Genomic DNA, 27785 nt, shown 5'->3' with positions numbered 1-27785 from the left:
ATGACCTGTACTTTAACCTCAAGGGCGTCGTCGGGGGTGTGACGGCCCTCTCCTCGGTGTGCAGGCTGCGTCTTTCTCCTTCGCGGAGATAGATTGCTAAATGGCTGGTATTTGGTTTGTGGTACAGGGCCGGAAGTACGGTGAAATTGGAGGCGATGGAAAGAAACATGTCAAGAGATGTCGGGACGTCGTAAAGGCGTGTCGGGTGCAGAAGGCTCCTACTCCTCCATCCTTCCGAAGATCTCGTCATCGTCCTCGTCGATGCGGCCGCGGCTGCGTGAGTTGGAGTAGCGGTAGTCCTCTTCGTCGGCAAAGTGGTCGTCGTCCATGTCGACGTCCTTGCTCTCGCTGTGGTAGCGGTAGCTGTTACGCATACTCGACTGCTGCGCGGTAACGGTGGTGCTACCTGACAGGGTACGGGCATTCAGGTCAAAATACTTTGCAGGTAGTGGGGGCACAGGTGGCACATCTGGCGGAAGCGCGACGGGTCCCGTCTTGGGGGTGCCGTAAGAGCAGCTCAGCAAGCCGACGGCGGCGGCGAGGTCAGCATGGTCATTGCCATCGTCATGGTAGGAGCCGGCAACCGAGGTGCCTGACGTAGTGGGGCGGTCGGACACGTTGCTCCACTGGCGATAGTGGTGGCCATTACCGTTGTCGGAAAAGACGGTGGACTGGTAGGATTGGCTGTAGGCGGAGCTGTTGGCTGAGTAGCGCTTGAGGGAGCGGGTGCCAAAGTGCGAGTGAGGGTAGGATCCTACGGCATGGTCGTCGAGTTGCGGGGGCGGGGTAGTTTCAGTGGAGCTCAACTCCTCACGCAGGTCAGACGAACCCGAGGCGGGCGGGGACGAGCGGTCGCTGTTCTCGCCGTCGCTCTCCTTGTTCATGGCGACGAGGACCGAGGCGGCCTCGAGCAGCTGCACCTGCTGGTGCTTGGAGATGAGCAGCTTAGATGTGTACTGCCATTCAGGCGTGTGCTCCCAACTAGAAGAAAAGTCAACGCGGAACTATCAAGAAGCATGGCATTCTATGTGTGCGTGCGAGGGAGGAAAGGGCATTCGTCATGAGGCATGAAAGTATGTGGGAGGGCCATATTCGGCCAAGGGTTACTAACAGGTGCTTGGTCAGACAGCTGCTGTGCTTGTAGCCTTTCCCACATTTTTCACATCTCAGATCGCTACCACTTCGCTTGCCGTCGCCCTTGGACAGGCGAGAGCCCTCGCTCGCGCGACGGTTCCGCGACTTGGAGTTGGCCTTGTCCTGCTCCAACATGGTTGCGAGTGTCGGTCCGTCGGTGAGAGCCTCGCTTTTAGCCGCCGCGGCGCCATAACTGCTGGGCCCAAACTGCGAGCCATTGCCGGGCATACTCGACGCCATTGTGGAGTTGAGGGCCATGTTGGGGCCCCGGAACTGCGATGTCGGCTTGGACGAGCGGCGCAGGCCATTACTACTACCTCCCTCGAGCGGCGCCCCTGACATGCCCTTGGCCGCGGCAGCAATGGCCGCGACGTTGGTGGCAGGTGTCTGGCTCATGCTCTTCCTGCGTGTGACGCGATGCGCCGGGTTGAGGTTGGCGGCGGATATCGAGTGCGAGTGCGGGCGGTTCTTGGGGAGCGAGCCGGCCATGGTGCTAGACGAGTGTCGTTGCTGGCTGGCGGGTCGGACGTTGATGGGCTCCTGGCAGGCGGCACGGTCAGCGCAACTCGGGTTGGTCAATTGGCAGAGCGTGTATAGGTACCTTGTGGACAGTCATGCTTGCAATAAAAAAGTCGCCGGCCGCGGTGTTTGCTTTGTTGTCCGCTTCGTCAGCAAGGCAGCGGAATTGGTGCACAGCCTCCGAGGTGTCGGAGGTATAGAGCGAGATGCGGCTGAGAGACAATGCAGGGCAGTGCAGGCGTGGGCGGTAGAAATAATAATCCAGAATGTGTGCGAGAGGCGTCTGCTAGCTGGAGAGGCGCTGATTTCAAAAATAAAGCGTGTGGACAGGTCCCGGAATGCTATTCGACAAGTGGGGTGATGCCCGAGCTTCTGATATGGAGTTACTGTGTCCAACAGAGAGTCTCGATTCGCAGCCTCAGAAATGCGGCCAAATATCCCCGTTTCAGACCCGGTAGCGGCAATAAATCAAGGTTGGGGAAGTGAATGAGATGGGTGCAGCAGTGGCAGAGGCCAGGAACTTTTTATTATTTGGTCGCAAACATGGCACGCGGCATCTGGGGTCAGCCGGACGCTCACAGCCCACGCCCGACCAACGTGACTGATAACCAGACCCCGGCCGCCTCCTCCTCAAAAGGTACGCGGCAATGCCGTGGCTGAAGCGACAAACGAGGCCGCCCATGCTGCCGCTTCTATTAAAGACCGCACGGGTCCGTGGCGGGCAGGGAGCGCAGTCTCTCCCTCGCTCTCTGATTGCATGTTTCACCCATGCCATTGCTCCAGACACCTCTGACCCTCGCTGCCTCTGCTGCCTCTGCTGCGCATTCCCACGCACAAATCCAGGAACCCTTTGTGCGTGTTCCTGGCGCAACGCAGGTTCTCGAGGCCCCTCGTTAGTGCGCCATACCGTGTGAGCCCCTGCGGCTGTGATTCGAGCGTGATTTCATGTCAAGACACTTGGTCCCGCAATAGGGAACGCCGATCTCGAGCTACTTTGCCATGGCCGCTTGGGCCAGTCCGGTTCGGGCGGATCAAGGACACGGGGAACCGAGCGCTTGTCTGGAGTGCTGTGGCTAAGGCGAGACGATCGCTGCTGGGTCGGGCTGCGCGCGCTACACAAGAGATCATCGCCTGCCAACAGGTGTTTGCGCGACCCTCTCTTTTACTCATTGCAGAAAATGGACAGTTTGCATCATGGCGACTGATGGCGAAAAGACTTATCTGACTCCACAGGCAAACCGCTCGGATAGCGAGAAAGCGCTTGGCGTCATCGCGATCGGTCGCGCACACGGCGTCTGTGCTGCACATTATCGCGCAAGCCACCACCCTGTCGTCCTGCTGTGGGGTCGCTGGGCGTTGAGTGGTGCGGCACCTGCACCACACAGTCAAAGACACATGACAGCCTGCCAGCCTGCCAGCCTGCCAGCCGTACAATAAAACCGCTCGCTCCTGCGCTCCTGGCTGGACCACCGGTCGTCTTACCGCCGCTGCGATCGGCTAAGATCAACGGGTCGAGATCGTGGCCTGTCGCAGGGATGCATAGAGTGCCACAATGACGGATACTCACTGGCAATGGCATTGTTCGTTGTCTTCGGAGTCCGGGCAGAAGAATGCCATACACGCGTAGTATCCACTTGTCGGTGTAGCCTCTCACCACCAATAACCAACTACGGTAGAGCAGCCGTTTGGTAGCAAACTGAGCGGTCCGCAGCTTTGGAATTGGGTACGCTGGGCGTGTGTAAGACGTTCCGGTGGTGTCTATGCCCATGCAGCTGCTAGAGGGGTGCAATTCGCGCCTGCCGATTCGGGAGTCCCACGGCCTTGGAATAGCTTCATTGCCAGATTGCGCGCCGTAGTTGAGGGGTCGACGACGCCACAATCTGCATACCCTCACATCACTGTACTATGGTACAATAATTGCATGTTGCACATAACTGCGTCGAATAACAGATTCCGGTGTCTTAACGGCCCAAGTGAGGAGTCAGATCCACCGCGGACAAAACCTCCGCATCAACCAGGATCGAGCTTGTTGGTTGCACGTGTCAAGATTTAGTTCAAAAGTTACTTGGTTTGGGACGGAACTCGCCCACGGTCACGGTGAGAGTGGGCTGTGCGGATCTGTTCCAAGTATGTTTCACGTCAGCAATGTGACGTCAGTCATTACTTGATACAAAAAAAGTCAAGTTCCTGCATCGGAGTGGTAATATGCTCGGCATGCATCGTGGGCTGGCCAGATGCACACACAGTGACGTGTGTGCTATCGTGATTCTTTATACCGAGACACACCCGTCGACGTTTAATGCGGCCCTTGTCGGCTTTGCGGATGTCTGCGGAATGCACATCTGAAGCCGTGAACGGATGTGAAAATGGAAATTACTGTAAGATTCATGTGGAGACGGTGTAACAGACCGCCATGTACTCCTATGTCTGCATCTAGTGTCTTCTTACAAGCAGTGCGCCGACAAGAAGCAGAAGCCACCTGGACGATGCTTTGTAGGGACTCGTACAGCAGCTAAGAGCGACGTTCATTTCCACATCAGTTGTCTCCTGGCTGCGCCTCAAACTGCAAGTTCAACAAGCCTTGGTTACTGCACTCTTGCAAGGTCGACATGGCCAAAAGGTAATGTATCTGTAGTCAGGATGGGTCTCGGCGAGCAGTTGATGCTATACAGATCCTCCATTCTCGTCAGTGTAGAAAACTTGGAAAATGTGTCGCTCATTATGAGCCCTGACTACGTGTCCTGGACAGAAGCAAAGCATCGAACGCACAAATTCACTGAGGTAGTTGTATCGGAATGCCTTCGCACGCCAAGTGCTTTCCGATCTTAGTAAGGCCAGTCACGTGCTCGAAATCGTCACTCTCGGCGATCTCCAAGCACCTGCCTGCAACATCGCAACCGTTACCGCCCCGTCACGACGCAAACAACCGCTGTCCATCACTCTCCAGGTCTTGAGAACCTCAGTCGCCGTTTAATATCCCGCAAAAACCGCACCACAGCCCTATCACGACTTCACGATGGCGGACGCTTCCGCGCAACCCAAGCCCAGCAGCAGCGTCAAGCTCGTGCTGCTAGGAGAAGCAGCCGTTGGAAAGGTATGGAGTAGGAGGGCTTCATCGCGACTCTAAACTGACGTTTATCAAGTCATCTCTCGTTATGCGCTTTGTCAACAACGACTTCCAAGAGAACAAAGAGCCTACTATCGGAGGTACGTACACAGCCACCTACGGAGATGCTGCTCAACAACCACCCGCATTCCCATACTGCCGAACCACGACTAACGTACTATTTGCCAGCCGCATTCTTGACACAGAAATGTAACCTACCAACCCGAACCATCAAGTTTGAGATCTGGGATACTGCAGGCCAAGAACGCTTTGCCTCGCTCGCGCCCATGTACTACCGCAACGCCCAAGCCGCCCTCGTCGTCTATGACATCACAAAGCCCTCTTCCCTCACAAAAGCCCAGCACTGGGTCGCCGAACTGCACCGCCAAGCCTCCCCAGGCATCGTCATCGCGCTCGTAGGAAACAAGTTCGATCTGGCGACCGCCGCGGACGAAGAGAACCCAGAAGACGCAGATGCTGCCCCCGCAGCTGAGGGCGAGGACGAGCCAACAGAGGATGGAGCCGACTCAAGGAGAGTACCTAGCAAGACTGCAAAGGCATACGCAGACGAGGAGAGCCTGCTGTTCTTCGAGACGAGTGCCAAGACAGGGCATAACGTCGCCGAGGTCTTCACTGCCATCGCAAATGCTATTCCTGAGACGAGCTTGAAGGGGCCTCGTGGTGTGGGTGGACAGACAAGCTTGAACAGGCAAGAGGATGCGCGGGTAAACCTGGGCAGCGCGCGGACGGAGGGTCCCAAGGAGGGTTGCGCATGCTGAAGAGGTGCATGCGGAATATGGCGTCGCCTGGCTGTGGTTGTGTTACGTGCTGATGGTGGAGCTCAGTAGCTACGAAGACTTGCGGGCACAATTGATGTGTTCAACTCTGGATTATCAATATTAGGCGTTGGATGGAATGATATACTTTATATTACCGTCAACATAATGGCGTATACACTGCGTGAGACGTGCGACTGGGCTCTCTATTCCTGGCAGCTTGACTACACCTACAATGAGCTTTAAGTGAAGTGTTCAACCGGAAGCGATTTTACAAAGCCGTGTCTGTTGCGGCGATGTTCGTCGTTGCTTCCTTGTAACACGCGCTATGAGCTTCCACTTTTTCGCCACTAAAACAGCCCTTTCGTCGCTCAGTATACCCGAAATGGAGACGAGTCCGTGCGTTGGTCAACTATCGATATATGTTTCCGTGCAAACGGTTTTCCCTCGGACTAGGCACAATTCAAAGACGCCAAATGGAACGGCCAAGAGGGTCTTCCGGGGTGGACGTTGCTCAACAAACAAATGCTCCAAGAGTGTGTTCACAAGTTCCACAGGGAAGCCATCTTCTTCCAAAACAACTTTTTCTATACGTCGCTCTATCCCTCTGCAAAGCCCCTGGGCTCGTTTCGTCTCGACAAAGCGAGAATTGTACGGATCAATACTGAAACTAAATGCCATCCGGAAGGGTTGCACAGCCTGGAGGAGTATGAATACTCTGTCATCTGCCTAATACCACAGCACGAAGTGTGTACCAAGCAATTTGTATATCACCTGACGACCTTCTCGCCAGTATTGCAGATGCTCATTCCGAGCGTGTACGAATTCCACGGATGGACTCAATGCGACTCTTCCGTCTACGCATTTCGCTCGAATCTCACAGAATTGACTTGAAAAGTAGATCAATCCCTCTGGGAATTTCGCTCGAACATGACTTTGCTCGAACAACTACCCAAGCACCTGCAGAAGGTCACTTTTGAAGTGGTTACGGAGCACATGGAACTTCCACTCTATATCGAGGACACGATAGGTTCAATCTATGTATCATGTATGCAGCGTCTCAAAGATGAGCTGAGACGGATTGGAGAGATTCTTGTGGGCGGCGGTGGGGCATTGGCTACGGAGGAGGTGGTAGAATTGGTAACCCCCAACAGGTTCATTGGCAGACAATCATCGGAAACTTGACACTATTTGGGGTTTGAAAATAACGTCAGCTACCTATAGACGGGCGCGGCTGATGCAATGATCGGTTGGTGTGGTGCAAAAAGGGAGGGGAAGCAGATGCTTCGTACAGCAAAGCTGAGTACAGAGCTGACGGAAGAGTGGCGCTTTCATGTACGGAAAACTTCGGGAATGTTGGTTACATAGTGATGAAAGTCTGACCTTTATGATTGCCATCTATATCCCTTCAGGGTCTTCGCATCAATCCCAGTTGCTGAACTCCTCATGTTGTCCAAACCATTACCGTTATCAGCTGTCCGTTCTAGTCTGGACACCTTCAGAGTATGTACTCGCTTGTTAGGCATGTATTAGCACGAGAGGCATGACGAACGCCTTTGCAGCCCTCTCGGCTACAGTTGAGATTGTGTATAGAACTATGTCTCCCGAAAGCTGTTAGAAAATACATGTTCTATCTAGATAGGACGGGGTGTCCTCTGTGGCCGGGAAGCCTCGAGTCGCTACGATAGATACTACAAGCTATACGCAAAAAGTTCAAAACCCCACATGGTGCAATCACTCATGAGTCTTGATAGGGAGAGTTGCCAGAGAATTTGGCACTCATCTTCGTGAAGCAGTCGCGTTCGTCTCGTTGCATGTGTAGCGCATCCAATCATTGCGGGGTCGCCACACAAAAGTCGACCCGCACTAACCTTTTGCGCCTGCCTGACCCTACCAACTCCATCTTTCCCCAAAGCCAGCAATCTGACTCATTACGCATCATCTTCCTCATAACCGACTAGAAAAGGACTAAAGTCTTGCTGCCTTCTGATAGAAGCCTGATTCAACTCCTCCGCAAACATTTCACGACTATTCACAAGATCATTCAAAGCGATGGCACGAGGTGGTCGAGGCGGCGGTAATCGCAACCCGGCGAATCAATCGAGAGACGTGCAAGTGTCAAGGAAGATTAGTTGGTTATTACGACATGGTGCTAGTCAAGAGGGGTTGAAGCTGGGAAAGGGCGGGTATGTCAATGTGCAGGAGGCAGTAAGTTTGCTCCCCACTTTATATTTCGAGAAGTTAGATATATACGCACCAAGGAGACATGACTATTTGGAAACTTTCTTGCCCTCTTATGTTCGGATGGGGCAAGCCGCCACAACACATGGGAGACTGACACCCCCCAGCTCAACACCAAAACCCTCAAGGGCTTAAAAGTCACATTCCCTGAACTCCGGGACATAGTCGCCAACAATGACAAACAGCGCTACTCCATGATATTAGCATCCTCACTCGATCAAGAGTCATCTGACAGCACAGCACCGCAACAGGAGCAACCCGCACCAGACGCACTTGAAAGTATACCAGAATCCGACAACCCAGCCGACTACCTCATCCGCGCCAACCAGGGCCACTCCATCAAAGTCGATTCCGAAGGCCTCCTCACCCCCATCACCCAAGAAGCTGGAAATGTTCCCGAAACCGTTGTTCACGGCACCAACGAGAAGGCCTGGAACCTCATCCTCAAAGGCGGTGGTATGCGGCGCATGGGACGCAACCACATGCATTTCGCATCCGGACTCCCCGCTGGATTCAAAGTCCTCGACGCTTCTGCTGACTCCACTACCGAAGAAAAGGAAGCCGCACCCGTCATCTCAGGCATGCGCACAAATTCTACAATTCTCATATATATCGACATCAACGCTGCGCTTGCTGCTGGTATCAAGTTCTTCCTTTCTGAGAACGGGGTTATACTTACTGAGGGTAACGAGCAAGGATTACTTTCGTATGAGTTCTTCAAGAGGGTTGAGAGTAGGAAGAAGGATGGTGGCGTGTTGATGAGCGGGGGGAAGTTGCCCGAGGGTGTGGTTGTGGATGTTGAGGGGTGGGAGAAGGAGGTTGAGGATGGGCAGAGGGGGAAAAAGGGTGGGCGGGGTGGTAGAAGAGGAGGCAGAGGTGGTGGACGGAGTGGTGGTAGTGGTGGGAAGGAGATGGCAGTAGATGACGCTGGAGATGCGGCTGCTGATGCTTGAGTGTGATCAAGATTGCGAGGGAGTCGAAGAGAGGTATCTGTGCTAAGAGCGATTAATGATCAAACGACAGATCAGAAACTGGTTGTCGTAGGTGCTGGGTATGGCAAGCCATGTATTACTTACCCATTCTAATTCGGGCCGCAGAGTCGCTATCGGCAGCATATTATTGTAGTAGCCAGGCAGACATTTCACTCGAAAAATAGTACCACAAAGTTGAATCTTGAATCGTGATGTATTGAATCGGGATGTATGCATCGACCGTAGACGAAGTTATGAAAAGTGTGCAAAGGTATATAACAGGATGCCGCCCATGTACTCATGATTGAACGCCGACCGACCCATGACAAAGGAAAAAAAGGTAAACACAAGAAGGGTAAAAACATTAGAACTTAAAGGCGTCTTTGCGCTGTAAACTTTTTGGCTCAGACTCAGATCCACTGATGGTTTTGCTTCTCCACGTCGACATTTGCATCAGCGGGAGGCGTTGTTTGTTGCATAGCGAAGTAGTCCCTCGCGACAACACCCTCGCTTCGTAGCAGAGGGCTGCTGGGACGCGTTGTACTGACGTGGTGTGGTGGTTGCAGGCCAGGGGAATGGGCGTGCTCGGGCTCTGTGACGATGGCGTAAGAACCACCACCTGTCTCAACGCGTTCCATGGGTGAAACACCGCCGTCGTGGTCGTTGCCCTCATCTATGCTGGCACGTGTGCCGATGGTGCGCACCGTCATGCGTCGACCGAGACCGCACTCTGGGCTGGCTTGTTCTTCCTCAAGGCGGATGACGACCTCGACGGCCTTTTCGTCCTCGATAACCTTGGGATGACGCTTGGCGAAGTAGCGAGCGTACTTGTAGAGTGACCAGTAGCAGCTGGCGACGTTGATGCCAGTTAAGACCATCTTGTACGGTAGGTAGTACACGTACATGAGTACCCAGCCAACGCGTTCGCCCTTGCGGCGGAGATGGACTTCGTTGAAGAGGACGCTGTTAATGAGGTACATGACGACGGTGGCGGCGAGAAGGTAACCGCAGAACGAGGGGCGGACGTAGAACGAGATCGGTAGGATGAAGGGTGTGAGGAGGTAGAGCAGAGTTTCATAGACCTGGCGAGATTGTTAGAATCTGATGAGAGAGAGAGATGGATCGTGAGTTACTAACCTCTTGGAAGACGAAGATCTTTGCGCCAATCTCCCACCAGCCAAGCTTCCAGCTACCGAAGATGTAGGCCATGTTGTAGTACATTCCGTTAACGAAGAAGAAATTCCAGCGCTTGAAGCGTTGTGAGAAGATGGTCATCTCTCCGAAACCACCACGGGAGCCACCACCAGAGATGAAGACAGCAGTGGGTGTTTCAGTCTCGACAAAGACTTGCGAGCACATCTTGATGCGACATCCGAGTTTGCGGGCAACGTGGCCGAAGAACCAATCTTCAGACACACTGAAGCCTGGGTGTTCGTGGAAAGTCTTGACGAGGAGTTCGCGGTCCCAAAGAGAGATGGCGCCGTGGGGGAAGGTGGCAGAACCAATCTTACCAGCAAACTCACGCTGGATACCACTGAGCTTGTATTCGAGATCCTGGGCTTGTTGGCAAAGGTTGCCCTTTGAGCCGTTTGGTCCGACGGATTTGATGGTGTATCCAATGCACATGACCTTGCCAGTCAGGCGCTCAGTAACAACCGGGAAGTTATCGGGCAGTGCGCAGTCGTCGTCAATCAGCAGTACGTTCTTGAAAGCCTTTGCGGCATAGCAACCGACGAATTGAGCAACAATCTTCGATCCGATGGGCGACCAGATGTGATTAACACCGTATGGGCGGCACACCTCCTCCGTGTTGTCTAGGGGTGTCGGGCTGTTACCGTTGGCGATGACGAAAATGTGGGATGGAGGGAAGATCTTCAAGGCGGCCTCGAGTGTGTTGGCGATGAGTCCAGCAGACTTGTAGCATGGGATCATGAGGCAGGTGTCTGAAACATTGGACTGAATCTTGGTTTCTGTAGTGTAGTCGGCAGGGGGCGGGTCCTTCTCGAAGAGGATGAGCAGCGGAGCGAATGCGTAGCTGGAGCATGTTAGTCAAAGAAGAGATGACGATACAACTGCATCAACTCACAATAGTGCTATTCCAAGCACGATACCGAAACCACCAGCGATGACAAACTTTGTGGCCACGACCCAGTAGAGCCACCACACAGCACCTTTCCATAGCGGGAGTCCGATCAGGACGAAGTAGACGAAGAGAATCAGAAAGAGGTAGATGGCGTACTCGAAGGTGTACTGCACCCACTGCTTTCGCTGTATCTCTTGGCCCTTTTGCTTCGCCTTCTCGTAAGTGCCAAACATCTCACTCTTCTTGAAGTAGGACGCGTTGGTCATCTTCCGCTGGAGAGCGTTGGGAACCATGGCATCAACAACAGATTCTAGAGTCCCTTTACGGGGCCGACCACCCTGGTGTGCAGCTTCAGGTTCTTGTGGCAATGAGTCTGTTGAATTCCGGTAAGAGTTGTTCTGCGTTGCAAAAGGGTTGCTTTTGATCGAGTTGGGCCTCGTCGCGAAAGGATCTTCGTTAGACCACTTGGACGACGCAGTCGTAGTCCTATTGAGGGAATTTGGCGATGGTGCACGACTGCCCCGAGGAGTGAGAGCTAGAACATCCGTTGACCCGGGGACGTAGGAAAGGGTCCTGAAGGGCCTGATGTTTTCCTCAGTCGGTGATGGTAGTACCCCGCTTTGCTGCGACATCCTTTTGGGACCAGTATTACTGAACCAAGAGAATCGATTACTCCTCCTGCGTTCGCCCTGCGTCTCTGTGCGTTCGAGGTTGGTAGAGCGTTGGGTGCCATTTCGGTGTAGGCCTGAGTCCTGAGTTGGTCGACGGCGTATGCTTCCTATGCCGTTGGGATCGAGGAAAGGGTTCTCTGCTTGAGGCTCCCATGTTCCATGTGAGGTATACGTCTTGTCGCGTTTGGATCCAAGGTTGCCAGTAGCCCGAAGTAGATGCGCGGGGACAGTGACATCCTGTACGATCTCACTGGACTTTCGTCCATGTGCGTAGGTCATGTCTGCCAACTGATGTTCTGCAGGAGTATCGGAAGGAAGACCGGAGGGAGGGGTCATGTTGTATTAATGATGAACCAGATGAAGGTCCCGGGGTAGTTGTGTCTGTAGAATTACGGACGGGGGTACCCCATTAATACTCGGGAGCCATCTCCAGACCTTGTACGATGTCCAACCTCTAGTCGGGTAGTCGGACAGCCACATCGGGCGATCCGACTATGAAATCTCCTCCTATGTGCTATTACCGATCCACTTAGTGAGTGTGGGTACAACCCGGCGTCGATCACCATGGAGGGCAGCATGCACGTGTGGGAGGCATGTTGAATGATGCGCCACAGATGCGGTTGACAGTGACGTTTAGAGCGAGGGCTAGATCTGGAAAGTTACCACGCCACTGAGTCGCAACGGAGCCTTACTAGTTCCCGTCCATTTCTACTCCGAGTAGCTCCAAATGGATTTGCGTTTCTGATGACCCTGTTCGGAGCACAGGGCTTGAGGCCTCAGGCCGTGGATTCGTGGTCGTGTTGCATCACTATGGTGTATGGCGATGTGAGTTTGAGATGTCTTCCAAGGCCATCTTCCGGTGTACGATGGAAGGCAAGGAACACGCATTCGTATAAGCGTGGCCAAAGAAATGACATCTCAGTACCTTGAGGTGGGTTGTAGCATAACCCCTGCAAGTCTCGCCCACGTACCTGTCCATGGACCAAGCAGCTGAAAAGATGGATTCTGACAGCATCGCCGACATAGAAAGAGCCCGTGCACTGCCATTGTTTGAGCTAATACAGTGGGCGCCGTGAATTGGAACGGCTACTAAACGACCTCTTCGGGTTTGACAAGTAGTTCGAGGCGTAGACTGAGGCTGTGGCCAAGAACAGCCGTCTGGACATGACTCCGATTTCTAATGTGCAGTAGGTCATCTTAGACTGATCGAAGAAAGAGTTTGCATCTCGATACCGTTTACCGGTGTTGCGCGCAATGATATCATAGTCATTGCGGCTATGGAAGTCGTGTTCGAATTCTACGCCCCGGTTCTTAGGCCGTATACATGCTTCTTGAATCTGTCCGGAAGCAGCGCCCGAAGAGATTTTTCATCTCGCATTCGTTTATGGTGGGTTGGGTCTCCTACTTCCACGGCATCATCCGTGCTGCTGACAACGCAGGCCCCTGCGTTGCAGCCTCGGAGAAAGCTTCACCGCGCTTGCGCAGGTACTCAGGGTAATTGTCGTGTTGTTGAAGCCGAGGACGAAGTAGGTAAGGCGACATGGGAGCCTTGCAGAAAGAGTTCAAGGATGCTTCACTATTACGCAACTTTGCAGGGCATCCCGCTGGAAGTCGGCGTTTCTTTTGAACGGTTGGCGCTACTATAGTCTAAAATGTCAGTGCCGTTCGGGTACCACAGCCTGGGAGGCTTCGAGGCTCTCAGTGTGGCGATGCCAAATCATCATGACAGGGGCACAATCTAGCCATCTGTTCAGTTGCCAGGAGTTTCGCGATCGGGAATCTGCAAGAGATGTGTGAGTGAGTGTTGCTGACAACTCGACGATGAAGTCGAAATTGCAGAACGCCGTTCCCGCCCGGCCCGCTGCCAAGGCCGGATGTCATTCGTTACGTCAGGCCCGCAATATGAAAGCAGTCTTTTGCTGGACGTTTGACCATTCGTAAGAATAGCCAACTTGAACCCTTGATCCCACCCCACCAATACAACACGAGATGAGTTCCTACGTGTCCCAATACCCGCCGGCTGTTGAGTTCGACCCTGCATACAAGAAATTCTTCGAGGACTTCTACGCTACGTCCGATGCAGCAGAAGCGCATGATGAATACGTCCAGTACTTCACTAAGGATGCAACCCTCGTCATGGCTTCCAAGAGGGTGGTGGGCCGGGAAGGTTTGTCGCATTGCTTTTTGTTTCCAGCCTTGCAAACGGCTCCCTGGGCTTCCATCGGCCTTCCATAATCTACCGGGCTAATTCTTTGCCTTAGAGATCTTAGCCCTGCGCAAAAGCATGTGGGAGAAAGTTTCAACGAGAGCGCACAGGCCACTTCAAGTGTTTCCGTTCGGTCCGAAGTCAGACGAGGTTATGCTGTACGGGACGGTCGAGTACGGCTTCAAGGCAGGCGGAGAATCCAGCAAAGATTGGGCTGCAAGGGCGCACCTAGTCAAGGACGATGATGGCAAGGTGAAGATGAACTTCTACCAAGTCTACCTGGTGCGACACTCACCTCCTGTTCGCGTTCGTATATGTGGACTTGAAGCTAACCACAATGCTCAGGATACCGGAGCTTAGAATACGCTTAGACCATGCAGGTAGATCTTATGTAGATCTACGATCCGTTATAGGGGCTTCTCCGGTGCATGCAGTGTTTAAAACAACCGGCATACCGAGGTGACGTTCACCAATGTACTGTGAGCACTACTTCAGTGCTTACTTTGGTACGCTTTCAAACGAAGCGGTCTTCAGGAAAGGCCTCATATTCGGATCCGGCGGCGCAAGTAACGGGTCCACTTCACTCTGAAACACGCGCTGCGAAACCCCTCAGAACTATACAAAACTGTAATATGAACTGGAGATTAACGCATGGGGCTCTTTTCTACTATACGGATGTGAGGGCCGCCATCAAGTAGACGATGTATCCCGGTCAGTCACTTGGTTGTCATAAAACCTTACGACTCACGTAGTCATATAACCCGAGATGCCCAGATGCGAAAGTTGTAAATTTCCTGTCGGTACCCCAGCACTCCTCATCTCAAAAACATCATGCAAATTATCTCGAGCGCTGCGATGAATCAGGGTCCTGCAGGGCCAAGTGTTGCTTTTTCCAACGTTGTGTTGCTCCCAGAAGAATTCCAGTTACATGTACAGTGGTTCTGCCCCTGGAACTACCGTTACGGAACTCGAGAATTGCTTTTTCGTGTTCGTACCTGTTCCAACGCCTTGGGACTTTTTACGACCTAAGGACCGACCTCAGCCACAAGTACGTCAGCATGGGTGGGAATAGTTTGGTACTGCCGCAGTCTCGGCATGGCAACGCCACTCTGGGCGCAATGCTACGAACGTGGCCCAGATGCATCTAATGGATGGAGTCTCATGGACGAGTGCCGCGTAACGGTCTTCGAGAGCCCAGTCGGAGGCATAAGCAACGCAAACGGGGCACCTCGTATGGTGGACCTACGCCTCGTGTCATCTGGAGCCAGCACTGCATGCTGGACCTAGGCGCGCCTGCAACGACAGGTTTCGCGACCTCCGTAACGTCGCCCAAAAAAAATACCCCTCAATCGCAGCATATTCAAATACAAGTCTCATCCGGTGATGCGAGCAGGCCAGACTCCTTAGCTTTGCAGTCTGTATGATGGATGTGGCTTCGTGAAGCTGCTTCGATCGTTGAAATCGCCCGGATTTGCAACGCAAGGAAGCGGGTGTATCGCAGATGCTTGCGCCCCTTTCCCCATCTCATGTCATTGGCCGTACTCGTATTTGCATTCGTGTTGCCTCCTCACTGAGCTGACGCTAGATCTTTTCTGAAGGTTTCGAGTTGTCATTACTGTGTGTGTGTTCAGTGGTAGCGAAGGCGTGACGGCTGGAGACGACATCATCCATTGATCTTGCTCTGTGGCTCGCTAAAAGTTTCGGGCATCTCGGGCCATAATTAACCCAACAGCAAGTTTCTTGTCAGGAGGCATCAAAACGTGATGTAATTGATCACTAGAGATCTTAGGCTAGTAAAGGGATGAAGCGCATTCATTTGCAACCGTCTGTGTCGAAATCTGACTATGAAGTGCGGAGTTGCAGGAATGTAAAGTTCGTGGGGCGGGGAAATTGAAAAGTCAAAATTCGCGGACGCAGGCGGCTCCCAGCACAACGCCCCGCATTCCCGGGAATCCTGTTCGACTAAGCTTTGCAACAGCATTCTGTATATTTTCTAAGTATCTAAATGACAAAACTGTCTTTTTCTCCATCAACAGGCTACAAACCAGCCCGGCTAGCTCAATCGGTAGAGCGTGAGACTCTTAGTCTTTCACGGTCTAACAGACACGATTACTCAGTACATCTCAAGGTTGTGGGTTCGACCCCCACGTCGGGCTTGAGAAGCTTTCTTTTTTTTTCCCTCGCGTTGTGGGTGGCAGAATGGTGGTCGTTGTGTTGGTGGAGTGGACATGGCGATTTTTTTTTTGGCAGTGCCTCACCATGCATCAATGTACCGCCTAACAACATCATTAGACACACAATCTTTCTGCTAACAGCCCGTTAATCGTAAACATTCATTCCAGAACTGTCCTACAACATTGTTTTTTGGATGCACATCGAGCTATCAGCAAATCCTTCCTTGCAAGAAGACCAGGCCGCAGTCTGAGCTAGAGACGCACTCTATTGTTGTTGCACATGCTAAGCAAAGTCTACCGTACAGAGCACCCTATGCAGGAAAAATCAAAACAACTAGGTGCTAGAACTCTACGTTTTTCCAGCGTTATGTTGATGTAGATGGCAGCGCATCTGCTCACTTTCTTCCTCGCAAGGGGTCAGAACAAGCCATGTCGTACGCAAGTGACTTGGAAACACCAGCAACAAAGAACAATAGTATCAAGTTCAAGATTCCATGAGTTTGCCAATATAACGGAGTTGAATTCGAAGATTGGTCGAACAAGAAGTTACGACCATAGTAATAGGTAAAGCCACGTAGCATCCAGAATGCCGCACTGATCACGTTCGATATGCCTTCACAACTCACCACGCAAATAAACAAAACAATCAATGACATTCCCCTCAAGTAACCCCTCCAGCTATACACTACCTTCAAGTACTTTCCTCTGCCCTCCTTCCTCTTGAGTCATACAACTACTATCGTCCTTCTCCCCCGTCAAAACAGGAATCGTCAACATCTCGCCCGCAAGAATCAAATTCGGATCGTGGATGTTATTCGCTTTGGCGATGTCGCACATTCCGACTGCGTTCGCCGCTGCAATCTTCTCTAGCGTGTCGCTGGGGGCTATGGTGATTTGTTTACTGGTGCTGGAGCTGGGGTCTGGGTTTGTGGAGGAGGGGGTGGGTGGGGTGGAGACTGAGGCGGAGGCAGCTGGTGGTGATGCTACGGGTGGTGAAGCTGAGGCGGCTGGTGGAGGTGCAGAAGATGCTGGTGGAGCAACAGAGGCAGAAGCAGATACAGAGGTTACAAGTGTCGTTGGTGCTGGAGCAGGAGGAGCGTTTGATACGCTGCTGCTAGGTGCGCAGCGGCCGTGCCTGCGATGGATATGTGGGTGGACTGCAGCGGCTGTGCATGACAACACGAGGGTTGATAGCGTGAGAAGGATTGCTAAGGTCTTCATGGTGGCTGGTATGTTGGTGTCGACTGAAGTTTGTAGGATGTTTCGAGATGCGGTATGTAAATTGTATGTGTGGTATGTGTGGTATCAAACAACGAGAGCTTCTCAGCAGAGTTTATGTTTCCTAGGTTCCGTCTTTCTTGAATGTGTGGCGAGTTTCTGTGAACTTGTATTATCTTCAATAGGCCCACACCTACATATGTATCATGGTCGCTTCCCTACGGCCTGAGGCAAGAAACATTTGCGCTCGAAAACGTGGACGAACGCTTCATTCACGAATGCGACAACGGCTCCAGAACAATGGAATAACCGCCTTCCGTCAATGCCGGCATCCCGTCATTCCCATGAAGAGGTGTCAATGGAACGTTTTCTGTCACAGTGTGTTGGTGCTTAGCTGTCATTGTTTTGGTGGTCAGGTCCTGTTCCATTCTGTGAAATTGTATTGATTGAACAATGATGGTACGATGCATCGCGAGATGCTGGTTCTTCCACAGCTTAACTCCGTATGTCAAGTGACGTGGAGTGTGAGGTCGATGCTACGAAGAACAATGGTGCGGTGTCGAGGAGCTGTATTGAAGATACAGAGATGTGCTGACAAGTGAAGCGAACCGTGATGGCCTGACGTGTAACAGCTGTCAGTTGTCAGAGAAGACGCGAGCCACGCGTAACAAAGCACCACCGAGTGTCTAGAGCCTGAAGGTTTGGGAAGAAGACCATGAGATCAGAAAACATCGACTTTCAATGTATTGTGCGATTAGGATATGCTAGAGGGCTAATGTAATGTACAGCGAAAGAACGAAATGCGCTCGCTAAAATGATGCGGTAAACAAACAATAACTAAAAGTGGCTCAAAGTGAGCTCACTGACTTGCAGAAACATCCAAAGATAACAGAATGAAAACAACAGGTCTTCAAGTGCCCAGCGCGATAAGCCTGCTCTTGATGTCCGTGGGCCTCATCATCTGGTTGATGACAACACTAGAAATACTGCCCATGCTGACGACTGACACGTATCCTGGGGCGACTTCGCTAGCCAGAACCTCAACACACTTCATTGCCTCGTCTTTCGAAATCGGAGATCGGATAGAGCCTTGAATTGCTTGCAGGAGGGTGGTTGTGGAGAAGGAAACGCGCGATCCGGGTCTGTTCGCGCACAGTAGGGAAAGGACGCCAATGACCTCTGGAGTGCGTTGTAGAGCTGCCTTTCGCTGGAGTTCGGCAGGAGTCGGCGCTGCGGGACCAGCCTTTGCAGCTTCTTGCTTTGCGAGAATACGGTCGAGCAGGTTCGTCTTACGGACGGCAGCGAATTCGGTAATCTTGGGCTGGGCGAGTTGAGCTTGTTGGTTCTGGCCTAAGGGCGTCTCGTTCTCCTTTCCGACAGAGGGTCTCGTCTTCTTCTGTGCACGGCCTTGCTGTACACTCTCCTTGAACTCCCTTAACCTCTTGCGTCCCTTCTCTTGTGCTGGCGCGAGTGCGGTGAGGGACTCGCATGTGGTGACTTCGGCGAGAGGAAGCTGGCTCAGGAACTTAGACATGGAAGCGTCGTCGAGAAACGTGTCCATGCATGCTTGCTTGACATCGGCCTTTTTTGGGCGTCCCCGTCCACGCTTGGGTACCGCAATTGGTCGAGTCATCATCTTCTGCGACGTGCACCATTGCGTCCATAGAGTGTCTAAGCCTTCTTTGAACATGTCTTGCAATCCCTCTTCGTTCATATGTGTCATGCCGTTCATCATCGGACTGCTGTCCTTGATCTCGATGCAGACCTTGCCGCGGCCATAATCTGACAGGTAGTAGGGGTTGTTGTTGCCGGAAGGGCCATGGTCGAGGATGCCGATGAGCAGTCGGATGTCATCGTACGTGACTTTGCGTTGCCGCCAGACCAATGTCGTTGATGCAATCAGGTCTCGAAGATCGGCAGGCGTTGAAGTGCCATTGTGGGCGTAGTGCAGCGACAGCGCGGTCAGGAAGGAAGAGTGTAACGCGAGGAGGTTGACGAGCTCAGCCGGGAGCTGACCGGGAGCGATAGGCGACATTATTGATGAAGATACTGAAATTGATGCGACGATGAAATATCTGGAACAATGTCGATAAGTGATGTGTCGTGTGGGTGCGAGGTCGAGGTCCGAGGAGTGTTTATGGGCCGAGGGGGCTGCAAAACAGGGAAGGCACGTTCGACGCGCTTTACGCTTCTGCGCGTTCGCGTCGCGTTTCCGCCCCACTTTAATGAAACTTGAACGTGTCGTTGCCCCACGCATCCGGCGTATTTTCAACCCTTATTTGGCATTAGTATCATTTCCATTCTACTCATGACGCAGCGCGTGCAAAAGATGTCTTGTCGTTGAAAGAGTGGATTACGCAAAAGCAATACCGGCGCGGCGCGTACCGCCGCCAGAGCTTCTCACGTCTGTGCAACGAATGGAGGGCAACTGTGAGTATCGTATCATATTGGGATGAGAAGATCTGCGCCTATATACTCCAATGCTCATGCAAGATCCTCAATAACAAGCTCCAGCTTCTCTTTTCGCATTATTATTACATTATTAGTCCTCTAGACGTGGAGCTTACTTTCCACCAAACAGTCCACCGAGCCATGATTGAGTCTTTGCGGCTTTCTCCTCGACAACGGCATCGAACTTGTTGGCGGCAGCGTTGACCTGCTTGCCTGCCTCGTGCATCTCGCGCTCAGCGCGGACCTTGGCCTCCTCGTACTGCTTCTTCGCATCGGCGCTGTAGGCATCGAACTTCTGCTCCGCCCTCTTCGCTTCCGCCTTGGCTTGGTCGGCCTAGCAGTGGTCAGCATACTGTCATAAGTAATATCGAGTCGCATGGGACATACGTATTGCTGTGCGCTGGCGCGTACTGCCTCGTAACCCTCCTGGCCGGCCTTCTTAGCTTCCTTGTCCTGGCCAGGGTAGTCGCCTCTCAGCTTGCGTGCGGCAGTCGCAGCGTCGTCTATAAACATCAGTCAAAATACTATGGAAGTTGGATACGCTCAGTACGTACGTTCAGCCTTCCTCTCGGCAAGCTTCGGGTCGCCTCCAGCGCTGTAGAGGTAGTAGGTCACGCCACCAACAGCAGCGAGACCACCGTATGTAGCGAAACGACGAGACATGGTTGATGTGATGGGGGGGTTTTGTGAGGTGGTATTGATTGGACTTGAAGTAAGATCAGGCTATGTGAGATTCGAATTGGAGATGTAGAATGAGAGCTGTGCGAGGGAGGGGAACCTTGGAAGGCGTCTTTCAAACAAGCGCATGTGTGACGTAATGGCAGACAGCTGCAGCACGGGCTTTTCAGTGCCGTGCGAACCAGATCACAAAACTAGGACTCTACCGAGAGCGACAAGCCGGATCCACATTGCATACACTCGTTGCTTTCGCTTCTACATCTTAATTATAATGTTATTATAGTATCTCTCTTTATCGCATTATCGTCGCACCTCGATCGTGCCTTCCCAGCGTGCCATCTCTTGTGCGCGCCCCTTAAACCGTTCACCACAACAAGCCAGCCTCGAGCGACTGCCTTAGCGACTACCGCGCAGCGTGCCGCGCCTGCCCAACATCGCGACCTCATGTATCCACGATAGCAACGGCATTTGCCTCTTACTCTCCTTGACACCTGCACCACGCTTTGTAGCATGGCGGACCAACAGATACACCTCGTCGACCATACCGACGGCGACAACACACCAACCTCGGTTACACAACCCGAACAGCGGTCAACCACATCGGACTCGCACATCGACATCCTCTACGAGAACCAACGCGGTTGGTTCGTCTTCGGAATACCCCTCTTCTCGTCGAAAGCGCTATGGAACCTGCGAATCGACCCTGCGCCCTGGCAGGATGCCAAGTTCAAGCCTTCGGCAGTAAACATCACAAATGCGCAAGTCCCAGACCCAAGTTGGGTATGGGATTGGAAGAGCTGGTACGTCGACATGAGTCTGGATGTCGATGAAGAGGGTTGGCAGTACAGCTTGCTTTTCAAGGGCTCAGCCTGGCATGGCAACCACCCTTGGTTCCACAGCTTCGTTCGGCGGCGACGCTGGCTACGGAGGCGGGTCAAGCAGAGGCTACCGCCCAAGACCAAGAAGAATGCGAAGGAGCGTATGTTCGGCGAGACATTCAGCATCGGCACGACACTAGCTAGATCAGCGACGTTTGGCACTGGCAGTGGTCTGTTGGACGACAGCGCACAGACGAGCCTAGACGAGGAGATTAGGGATATTGCGACGTTGATGAGGAAACTCAAAGCAGCTGCCATCGATCGCGAGAAGATCATCTACATACACAAGTTCATCGATGATGGAGGCGAGGAGCTGCACTACCTCCCAGAACAGGTATGCATATTGTATTCTTATGCAAACACAGCTAACAAGCTTAGATACCGTCCATCATGTCGATGCTCATCTTCCAGAATTCGCGCCGCCAACTCCTCTCCACACTTATGGACCGCTTCGAGGCCGCCAAAGACCACCGCGAGCAACACAAGAAGGACCACAAGCCTGAAGGCGACGCCGAGGAACGCAGAATCAACAACCTGCTCAAGGCTATTGAAGCCGCGGATAACGAGTGTAAGAAGCTGGAGTATTGGAGCGATATCAAGAATCTTACAGAAGAGGGCAAGGCGGGGAATGCAACAGATCCCAGCATGGGGTGGGACGAAGAGAAGTGGCAGGGACTCGATGCGAGTGGCGCCAAGCATCCTGATACCCAAGTTTGAGGAGTTAAGAAGGTTTGGATGCATGCATATATTGGAGTTTGTCAGAATTCATGGGCTGTGGCTCTTCAAGGTCAGCACATCGGGTCAATTGGAACGACTAATCAGTTTTCGTATTGTATCGCAGCCATGCATGCTATCGTCAGCAAGAGCATCCAGTCATTCGCTGGAGCTCTATCAGACTTTGACATTCCTCACTCTTATCGGTCCTCTGATATCCGCCAAATTCTCCACATCCAGGACTGCGCCCTTCTGCATTACTTCGACCTCTCCAACCTCTCTCCTCTCCCACACCATCTGTCGTACATCATTCATGGTGTCCCTCCACTCTGACGCGTCCAGTGCACGCAGCTCCTCTTGTGATAATGCGCGGGCAATTTCGGAAGGACAGATCGTCTTGGGCCAAGCCCTTGAGCTCAACAGATGGACGGCATGGCGCGATAGGATGATCCTCTTGGCATCGTCAAGAACCATATTGTTTGTGCAGCTGCCGAATGCCGTGTACCAGCTAACGGAGTCGATGTGCCGGTAATGCTTGGGTTGTTTCGCGATATTGGTGAGGCTGCGCCGTCTCGATGGTGTCACCCAGATCTGGTTGCTAGACCCATCGCCCGCTGATCGACAACAGGGGTCCAAAGATCCTTAGCCAATCCTTTGACGTCAGAGCGCCCAATCGGCGCGCAGCAGAAGCAAAATAATTCGAGCATTTCAGCGTCGCGTCCCCTCCCTTCTAAAACCGAAACTGCCCGCAGCACTGGGATTGGCGTTCTGCCTTTGCGCGTCGTTTTTTCTTGTCTTGTCATGCCGCACCGGTTACCCCACGCTCTCCGAGAGCTAGTTGCAGCGGGGCAGTCCTTCGCTCCCGCCTCTCGTCTCTTATCAAGCTCAACACCGCTACTGCATACTTCTTCTCCGATATCTTCTCTACTCCATCAGACTTCCCTGCGAACCTGTCATACCGGACGGGCAGCACCGCTTTTACAAGCCTCCAAAGCCTCCAATCCACAGACAACTACCGCCAAAAGAAACTTCTCGTGGCCCAGAATGACTGGAAAGGAAGAGCCAAAGGAGGTGCGCAAGTACTTGCAGCAGAGCCATGACCGCATCTTTGAAAACAACAAGAAATGGGCCGACGAGATGAGGAACAAGAACCCAGGCTTCTTCAAGGATTTGAGTGCAGGACAAGCACCCGAGTATCTATGGATTGGTGAGTTGCATCTTACTGTACTGGAATGACTCAATCGCATTAGAACACTTTACCCCGTTACACTATCCGCCACCCAGGAACTTGCTAACCCAATGCCCACAGGCTGCTCCGACTCCCGTATCCCCGCCGAAGCCATTACCGGTCTCGAGCCCGGCGAGATGTTCATCCACCGCAACATTGCCAACCTCGTCAACAATATCGACCTCAACGTCATGTCCGTTGTAAACTACGCGGTCCGCCACCTCAAGGTTAAGCATATTGTCGTGTGCGGCCACTACGGCTGCGGTGGTGTCAAGGCCGCCATGACACCAAAGGACATGGGTCTGCTGAACCCCTGGCTCCGGAACATCCGCGACGTCTACAGACTGCACCAGAAGGAGCTCGACGATGTTATGGCCAACGGCGGCACAGAGGAGGAAAAGTACGACAAGCTCGTTGAGCTCAATGTCTATGAGCAGTGCCGGAATGTGGTCAAGACGGCGGCTGTGCAGCAATGTTGGGCTGAGAACGAGTTCCCTGTCGTGCACGGCTGGGTCTTTGGATTCGGAGACGGATTGCTGAAGGATCTCAAGTTTGACCACGAGGGCGAGCTCAAGGAGATTCAGAAGATTTACGATTTGACAAAGGACATGTAGATGGGGAGTTGGTAGATGTGCGGTGTATGAGTAGTTGTGGCATTTAGCGAGGTGTTGATGGTGTAGAGGACGTGGAAGAGATGGTCTGGCTTAGATGCTAACGTAGAGCTAGTTACCTCAATCTCCCTAGTACTCGTCTGGGTAACACATGGGTTTACACACTAGTCTTGCAGAATTATGCGAATGCCTCCACATTTCGTCACCGTAATCGAAGTCCAGCGCCTTGCATGAACGAGAATGAGTAAACGAGTACGACTTGGGACATCTCGCTTACGACGCCGTTCATGCATACTCTAAGAGAGAACAGCATAACACGTCCCAGATCTACATCGACCGTTCTCTTGAATGATTTCACTGAGCTCTGCCGCTTATCCCAACCTGTTCGTAACACCACTCTAGAATCTCATTCCACCGGCCATCACAGCCCTCAAGCTGGTAAGATAATTCCTTCACAATTCTCCTCCCAGAATACTGCATCCACCACATATTCTCAAGAACACAATTAAGCGCACCCCAACAAACTAGTATAATCAGCGCAGGCACTTGTCCCATATCTACCTTCTGAAAGAACTTAGGCTCCACCGTACCCAGCCAAGAAACGACCGAGTGCCCATTACTATCCGTATATGCCTTCTCCAGTTTCTCCAGCGTACTACGAAAAAACGGCGTAGCAGCATCATCAAGATCCATATTTTCGAGTATAGCATCAGTCAACGCGCGTAGCTTGTCCGACGTGAACGCGGCACCTTCCTCTTCTTCCAACACAGCAGGACCTTCGAGTATCTGCTTCAACTCTCCACTATCAGCCCACACACTATGCGCATCTACAATCTCCTTCATACCCAGCGTATACCTCCTCACACGCATCAGTACCTTCGCAACAGATTCCAACGTCTCATCCGGCGTGGCCGGAATCAGACTCGCCACAAGCGCAACGACTGCATGAAGAGCAGTCATAAGACAAACGGGATCAAGACTCTCTTTTGAAATGCAAACAAGCGACTCCTGCTCGTTAAACTCGGATATACTCTTATTCTGGTAATGCAGCGCGGCGGCGACATGATCGTGGGAAGCGGTGGTGGATGAGGCGAGACTGGCGCTGTGTAAGGATGTAAAGGCGAGGAGTATGTCCATCAGGTAGGTGTGTTGGAGCGCTTTGGTTACGGCGTAGTCGCGGAAGATGGGCGCGTTGCAGTGCACGGAGGTGAGGTAGGTGGTTGTGGACCATTGGTGCATGAGGCGTAGTTCGAGGGTTCGAGTCGCACTGTAAGTGGCTAGGCGGGAGGATGGGCCACTGTAGGCATCGTATAGAGAGTGCCAGTGGTATTTTATCGGTACAGGTGGTGATGTTTGTGATGAGCTCGTCGTTGTCAAGGCCGTCTTCGCTACTCGTTTAGACCCAGTCGAAGCATTCTGTGGTGGGTAGGAACATGATTCCTGTCGTAGAGCACAAGCTCCGCATTTCGGTGTGGCTTCATCGCATTTGACGCGTCGTCGCTTGCACGTGTCGCATCCAGCCCGCGACTTCCTGTGGTATCGTTTTACTGCCATTCGGGCTGACTCTCGGCACTCGCATTTTCGTTCCCCCTATCGATGAGGCTGGCTTCGTTTGTAAGCTTTTTTGAGCCTGACATCCTTCGCAGGGAGACAGGCATGGCTTAGACGTGCTGTTGGGGGCGGAGACTTGATGGTCGCAGAAGCCTAATTCGGTAGGGTGACGCTAAGGATGCCGATCAAAGAAGTACTTTGTTGACTCGTTTACTCGTTTACCGGTTCAGCACCGGAAGATTGACATCCGCCTTGCCGAAGGAGGGGAAGTAGTTACCTATATTTCGGAAGGGCAAGGCAGAATTACTAGCAAATACATTGCGCAGCTCCCCTAATGCACGCAAAAGTAAGCATGTAGCTTTCTGCGTCATTGTTCGCGTGACTTGTTTATCCGTTCACTCGTTTGTCCTGATGGACAACCATTTCGCGAGTTCGGCTACGCTGACATCGTGATCGAAGGCAACCTGGCAAGGCGTCCGTTAAGCCTTTCCATTGCAGGTAACTGACATTTTGTATATAAGTCATATTGCCGCAGCTATCATCTGGGTGTGTACACTTCAAATCGAGCTACAGTCGGTTGAGAGTACGAAACATACATTTCGCACGAACCGTATCTCTCCTCGAACACAATGTATTCGGCTTTAGGTATGTTAGCTCCAGTTTCCTGACCGTAACCCATTAGATATGTTTTCATTTTCTAACAGCCCCGACAGCGCACGGATTGGCTTGTTCAAGCCTTGCACAACCCTACCTCAACGGCACGGCGATCACGAGTTTCACTGCGGAGCCCAAGACACAATGGACACCAGAAGGGTCGCCTATCCCAGCCGAACAACTTGTGCCGCTTCTTGGCTTCTCAACGTACAACATCTCCTACTGCCGTGTAGAGATGGCCTACACCCATCCAGGTCAGAACGACACAGTCAACCTCCAGATATGGCTGCCGGAGCAGTGGAACGGACGCTTCAATGGTGTGGGAGGCGGTGGTTGGCGCGCTGGTGTTTTTGATCAGAGCTTACTCCCTGCCATCATCGAGGGATATGCGGCAGCTTCCACTGACGGTGGCCATAATGCAACTGAAGTCTCCGCTCTTCCTTGGGCGCTCAAATCCCCGGGCAATGTTGATTTGGTTGCTTTGCAGAACTTCGGTTCTGTTACTTTGAACGAGCTTGTTATATTCGGGAAAATGGTTACCGAGAGCTTCTATCAGAAGGCTCCCGCTTACTCTTAGTATGTATGACCCTGTAATTACGATTTTACTCGCGGTCAACGCTTCATTGCGTATCTGGGACGAACAGTGACTAACAACCGACATAGCTGGACTGGATGTTCCCAGGGTGGTAGACAGGGCATGATGCTGGCTCAACGCTACCCTGAAGCGTTTGACGGTATTATCGCTGCAGCACCCGCACTGAACATCATCCCGCTCTTGGCAAGCTTGTTTCATGCTCAAGCTGTAATGAATACACTCGGTGAATACCCGCCAAGTTGCGAGTTTGAAGCGATCACGGCAGCAGCAATTGCCGCTTGCGATAAATTGGATGGCGTCGAGGACTCGATAATATCCATCCCAGAGTTGTGCTCTTTCGACCCATTCACTGTCGTTGGTCAGCCCGCCAGCTGCGACAACAGCAGCTCGAATTCGATCTCCGAAGCAGCAGCAATTGTAGCCAACGCTACGTGGTATGGTGTCTCGAACAAACGGGGAGAAAAGATCTATCCAGGATACTCGCTAGATGCACCTCTCAAGGCAACGACCGACACGGACTGCCACAGCACAGATACCTGCTCCACCACTGCTGCTTGGTCACTCGGCGCACAGTTCTTCCAGCTTTTCGTCGAGAAGAACGCTACGTTTGACGTTTCCACAATCACCGCAGAACGTCTACCGGACTACACGTACGCCGGCTACCAACAGTGGGAATCGTTCATCGGCACCAACGATGCAGATCTCTCAGACTTTAAGGAAGCAGGAGGGAAGTTGATCACCTGGCACGGCATCGCAGATGACCTGATTCCTCCGGGTGGGTCAACACAGTACTATGACCGTGTGGCCGCGCTGGATACCGACGTGGATCAGTACTACAAGTTGTTCCTTGCGCCGGGCCTTCATCATTGCGCAGGTGGCCCCGGAGCATACCCTGTCAATGGTGCGCTGCAGCAGCTCGTCGAGTGGGTAGAGAATGGGACAGCTCCAGACACCCTACCGGCAGTTGGAACGCAACCTGTCAACGGAACAGTGCTGTCGAGGGACCTTTGCCCTTATCCGCTTGTATCTGTTTATCAGGGTGGTGCTGCGACTAATGCCTCATCATACAGCTGTGTTGATGCGGAGAATGTGTAAGGATTGGGTGGGTATATGTACGTTGTAGCGTGCCGTGGAGGTGGATGTGTTGGAGGCCTGATATAATTATCTTTAGGCAGAGGTGCCTAAATAGCTTGTTGGCACATTCTAGGACATTTTGTGCCATCTTGAATATAGTATCGAATGGTTCTTGCAGGATGTAAGCAGGCATATTTGAATACGTATTCTTGTGAAAACCCATGTTGCAGATAACGTACATTTCCTGTGTAG

At 52.6% G+C, this 27785-nt stretch overlaps 12 protein-coding genes and 1 non-coding gene across 13 annotated transcripts; 7 read left to right on the top strand and 6 right to left on the bottom strand.

The window, feature by feature from the left end:
- Positions 1-42: 42 nt before the first annotated feature.
- Positions 43-1924, bottom strand: BKA58DRAFT_135923 (uncharacterized protein). The gene is made up of 3 exons (XM_046164485.1): positions 1736-1924; positions 1112-1674; positions 43-981 (listed from the first exon to the last, which is right to left on the bottom strand). Exons 1-3 carry the CDS (start codon positions 1748-1750, stop codon positions 219-221), a joined length of 1341 nt encoding a protein of 446 aa, XP_046028113.1. The 5' UTR covers positions 1751-1924; the 3' UTR covers positions 43-218.
- A 2652-nt stretch (positions 1925-4576) lies between these two features.
- Positions 4577-5598, top strand: BKA58DRAFT_135882 (ras family-domain-containing protein). The gene is made up of 3 exons (XM_046164484.1): positions 4577-4747; positions 4797-4860; positions 4949-5598. The coding sequence occupies exons 1-3, from the start codon at positions 4670-4672 to the stop codon at positions 5536-5538; spliced, it is 732 nt and encodes a 243-aa protein (XP_046028112.1). The 5' UTR covers positions 4577-4669; the 3' UTR covers positions 5539-5598.
- A 1787-nt stretch (positions 5599-7385) lies between these two features.
- On the top strand, positions 7386-8954 carry BKA58DRAFT_419499 (KptA family-domain-containing protein). Its single transcript, XM_046172715.1, has 2 exons — positions 7386-7743; positions 7884-8954. Exons 1-2 carry the CDS (start codon positions 7588-7590, stop codon positions 8727-8729), a joined length of 1002 nt encoding a protein of 333 aa, XP_046028111.1. The 5' UTR covers positions 7386-7587; the 3' UTR covers positions 8730-8954.
- Positions 8955-8956: 2 nt separating this feature from the next.
- BKA58DRAFT_467820 (nucleotide-diphospho-sugar transferase) lies at positions 8957-12038 on the bottom strand. The gene is made up of 3 exons (XM_046175076.1): positions 10834-12038; positions 9885-10782; positions 8957-9829 (listed from the first exon to the last, which is right to left on the bottom strand). Exons 1-3 carry the CDS (start codon positions 11835-11837, stop codon positions 9158-9160), a joined length of 2574 nt encoding a protein of 857 aa, XP_046028110.1. The 5' UTR covers positions 11838-12038; the 3' UTR covers positions 8957-9157.
- A 1299-nt stretch (positions 12039-13337) lies between these two features.
- On the top strand, positions 13338-14557 carry BKA58DRAFT_381072 (uncharacterized protein). The gene is made up of 3 exons (XM_046169973.1): positions 13338-13668; positions 13763-13989; positions 14053-14557. The coding sequence occupies exons 1-3, from the start codon at positions 13491-13493 to the stop codon at positions 14065-14067; spliced, it is 420 nt and encodes a 139-aa protein (XP_046028109.1). The 5' UTR covers positions 13338-13490; the 3' UTR covers positions 14068-14557.
- A 1197-nt stretch (positions 14558-15754) lies between these two features.
- Positions 15755-15863, top strand: BKA58DRAFT_t29. The gene has a single exon. It is a non-coding gene; the product is annotated as a tRNA-Lys (tRNA).
- A 696-nt stretch (positions 15864-16559) lies between these two features.
- BKA58DRAFT_438083 (uncharacterized protein) lies at positions 16560-17102 on the bottom strand (the record flags this gene model as incomplete). The annotated part of the gene is made up of 1 exon (XM_046173559.1): positions 16560-17102. The coding sequence occupies one exon, from the start codon at positions 17100-17102 to the stop codon at positions 16560-16562; it is 543 nt and encodes a 180-aa protein (XP_046028108.1).
- A 722-nt stretch (positions 17103-17824) lies between these two features.
- On the bottom strand, positions 17825-19309 carry BKA58DRAFT_381070 (uncharacterized protein). The gene has a single exon (XM_046169972.1). The coding sequence runs from the start codon at positions 19132-19134 to the stop codon at positions 18010-18012; it is 1125 nt and encodes a 374-aa protein (XP_046028107.1). The 5' UTR covers positions 19135-19309; the 3' UTR covers positions 17825-18009.
- A 20-nt stretch (positions 19310-19329) lies between these two features.
- BKA58DRAFT_381068 (uncharacterized protein) lies at positions 19330-20425 on the bottom strand. Its single transcript, XM_046169971.1, has 3 exons — positions 20105-20425; positions 19938-20053; positions 19330-19884 (listed from the first exon to the last, which is right to left on the bottom strand). The coding sequence occupies exons 1-3, from the start codon at positions 20211-20213 to the stop codon at positions 19663-19665; spliced, it is 447 nt and encodes a 148-aa protein (XP_046028106.1). The 5' UTR covers positions 20214-20425; the 3' UTR covers positions 19330-19662.
- A 313-nt stretch (positions 20426-20738) lies between these two features.
- Positions 20739-21823, top strand: BKA58DRAFT_310517 (uncharacterized protein; the record flags this gene model as incomplete). Its single annotated transcript, XM_046167293.1, has 2 exons — positions 20739-21440; positions 21485-21823. The coding sequence occupies 2 exons, from the start codon at positions 20739-20741 to the stop codon at positions 21821-21823; spliced, it is 1041 nt and encodes a 346-aa protein (XP_046028105.1).
- A 1041-nt stretch (positions 21824-22864) lies between these two features.
- BKA58DRAFT_311502 (carbonic anhydrase) lies at positions 22865-23662 on the top strand (the record flags this gene model as incomplete). Its single annotated transcript, XM_046167336.1, has 2 exons — positions 22865-23027; positions 23130-23662. The coding sequence occupies 2 exons, from the start codon at positions 22865-22867 to the stop codon at positions 23660-23662; spliced, it is 696 nt and encodes a 231-aa protein (XP_046028104.1).
- BKA58DRAFT_135800 (uncharacterized protein) lies at positions 23628-25361 on the bottom strand. The gene has a single exon (XM_046164483.1). It carries the CDS (start codon positions 25211-25213, stop codon positions 24014-24016), a length of 1200 nt encoding a protein of 399 aa, XP_046028103.1. The 5' UTR covers positions 25214-25361; the 3' UTR covers positions 23628-24013.
- A 478-nt stretch (positions 25362-25839) lies between these two features.
- Positions 25840-27554, top strand: BKA58DRAFT_438077 (Tannase/feruloyl esterase; the record flags this gene model as incomplete). Its single annotated transcript, XM_046173558.1, has 3 exons — positions 25840-25855; positions 25924-26440; positions 26528-27554. The coding sequence occupies 3 exons, from the start codon at positions 25840-25842 to the stop codon at positions 27552-27554; spliced, it is 1560 nt and encodes a 519-aa protein (XP_046028102.1).
- Positions 27555-27785: the final 231 nt, after the last annotated feature.

Source organism: Alternaria rosae, assembly GCF_020736505.1.
Source record: "Alternaria rosae strain MPI-PUGE-AT-0040 chromosome Unknown BKA58scaffold_3, whole genome shotgun sequence".
NCBI classification, from domain to species: Eukaryota; Fungi; Ascomycota; class Dothideomycetes; order Pleosporales; family Pleosporaceae; genus Alternaria; species Alternaria rosae.
Note: the sequence above shows the minus strand (reverse complement) of the source record. Positions and strands in the feature narration are given on the sequence as shown.

What these genes read in the sequence shown, in the direction of transcription:
- BKA58DRAFT_135923 (XM_046164485.1), bottom strand. An exon ending in AGCTGTCTGACCAAGCACCT is followed by an intron (nt 982 to 1,111) that starts GTTAGTAACCCT and finishes CTTTTCTTCTAG; the next exon opens with TTGGGAGCACACGCCTGAAT.
- BKA58DRAFT_135882 (XM_046164484.1), top strand. Translation starts at nt 4,670, where the DNA reads ATGGCGGACGCTTCCGCGCAACCCAAGCCCAGCAGCAGCGTCAAGCTC. An exon ending in GAGAAGCAGCCGTTGGAAAG is followed by an intron (nt 4,748 to 4,796) that starts GTATGGAGTAGG and finishes ACGTTTATCAAG; the next exon opens with TCATCTCTCGTTATGCGCTT. An exon ending in CAAAGAGCCTACTATCGGAG is followed by an intron (nt 4,861 to 4,948) that starts GTACGTACACAG and finishes ACTATTTGCCAG; the next exon opens with CCGCATTCTTGACACAGAAA.
- BKA58DRAFT_419499 (XM_046172715.1), top strand. Translation starts at nt 7,588, where the DNA reads ATGGCACGAGGTGGTCGAGGCGGCGGTAATCGCAACCCGGCGAATCAA. An exon ending in ATGTCAATGTGCAGGAGGCA is followed by an intron (nt 7,744 to 7,883) that starts GTAAGTTTGCTC and finishes GACACCCCCCAG; the next exon opens with CTCAACACCAAAACCCTCAA.
- BKA58DRAFT_467820 (XM_046175076.1), bottom strand. Translation starts at nt 11,837, where the DNA reads ATGACCCCTCCCTCCGGTCTTCCTTCCGATACTCCTGCAGAACATCAG. An exon ending in GTGCTTGGAATAGCACTATT is followed by an intron (nt 10,783 to 10,833) that starts GTGAGTTGATGC and finishes AACATGCTCCAG; the next exon opens with CTACGCATTCGCTCCGCTGC. An exon ending in AGATCTTCGTCTTCCAAGAG is followed by an intron (nt 9,830 to 9,884) that starts GTTAGTAACTCA and finishes CAATCTCGCCAG; the next exon opens with GTCTATGAAACTCTGCTCTA.
- BKA58DRAFT_381072 (XM_046169973.1), top strand. Translation starts at nt 13,491, where the DNA reads ATGAGTTCCTACGTGTCCCAATACCCGCCGGCTGTTGAGTTCGACCCT. An exon ending in GAGGGTGGTGGGCCGGGAAG is followed by an intron (nt 13,669 to 13,762) that starts GTTTGTCGCATT and finishes TCTTTGCCTTAG; the next exon opens with AGATCTTAGCCCTGCGCAAA.
- BKA58DRAFT_381070 (XM_046169972.1), bottom strand. Translation starts at nt 19,134, where the DNA reads ATGTCGCCTATCGCTCCCGGTCAGCTCCCGGCTGAGCTCGTCAACCTC.
- BKA58DRAFT_381068 (XM_046169971.1), bottom strand. Translation starts at nt 20,213, where the DNA reads ATGTCTCGTCGTTTCGCTACATACGGTGGTCTCGCTGCTGTTGGTGGC. An exon ending in TGCCGAGAGGAAGGCTGAAC is followed by an intron (nt 20,054 to 20,104) that starts GTACGTACTGAG and finishes TGATGTTTATAG; the next exon opens with ACGACGCTGCGACTGCCGCA. An exon ending in GCGCCAGCGCACAGCAATAC is followed by an intron (nt 19,885 to 19,937) that starts GTATGTCCCATG and finishes GACCACTGCTAG; the next exon opens with GCCGACCAAGCCAAGGCGGA.
- BKA58DRAFT_135800 (XM_046164483.1), bottom strand. Translation starts at nt 25,213, where the DNA reads ATGGCAGTAAAACGATACCACAGGAAGTCGCGGGCTGGATGCGACACG.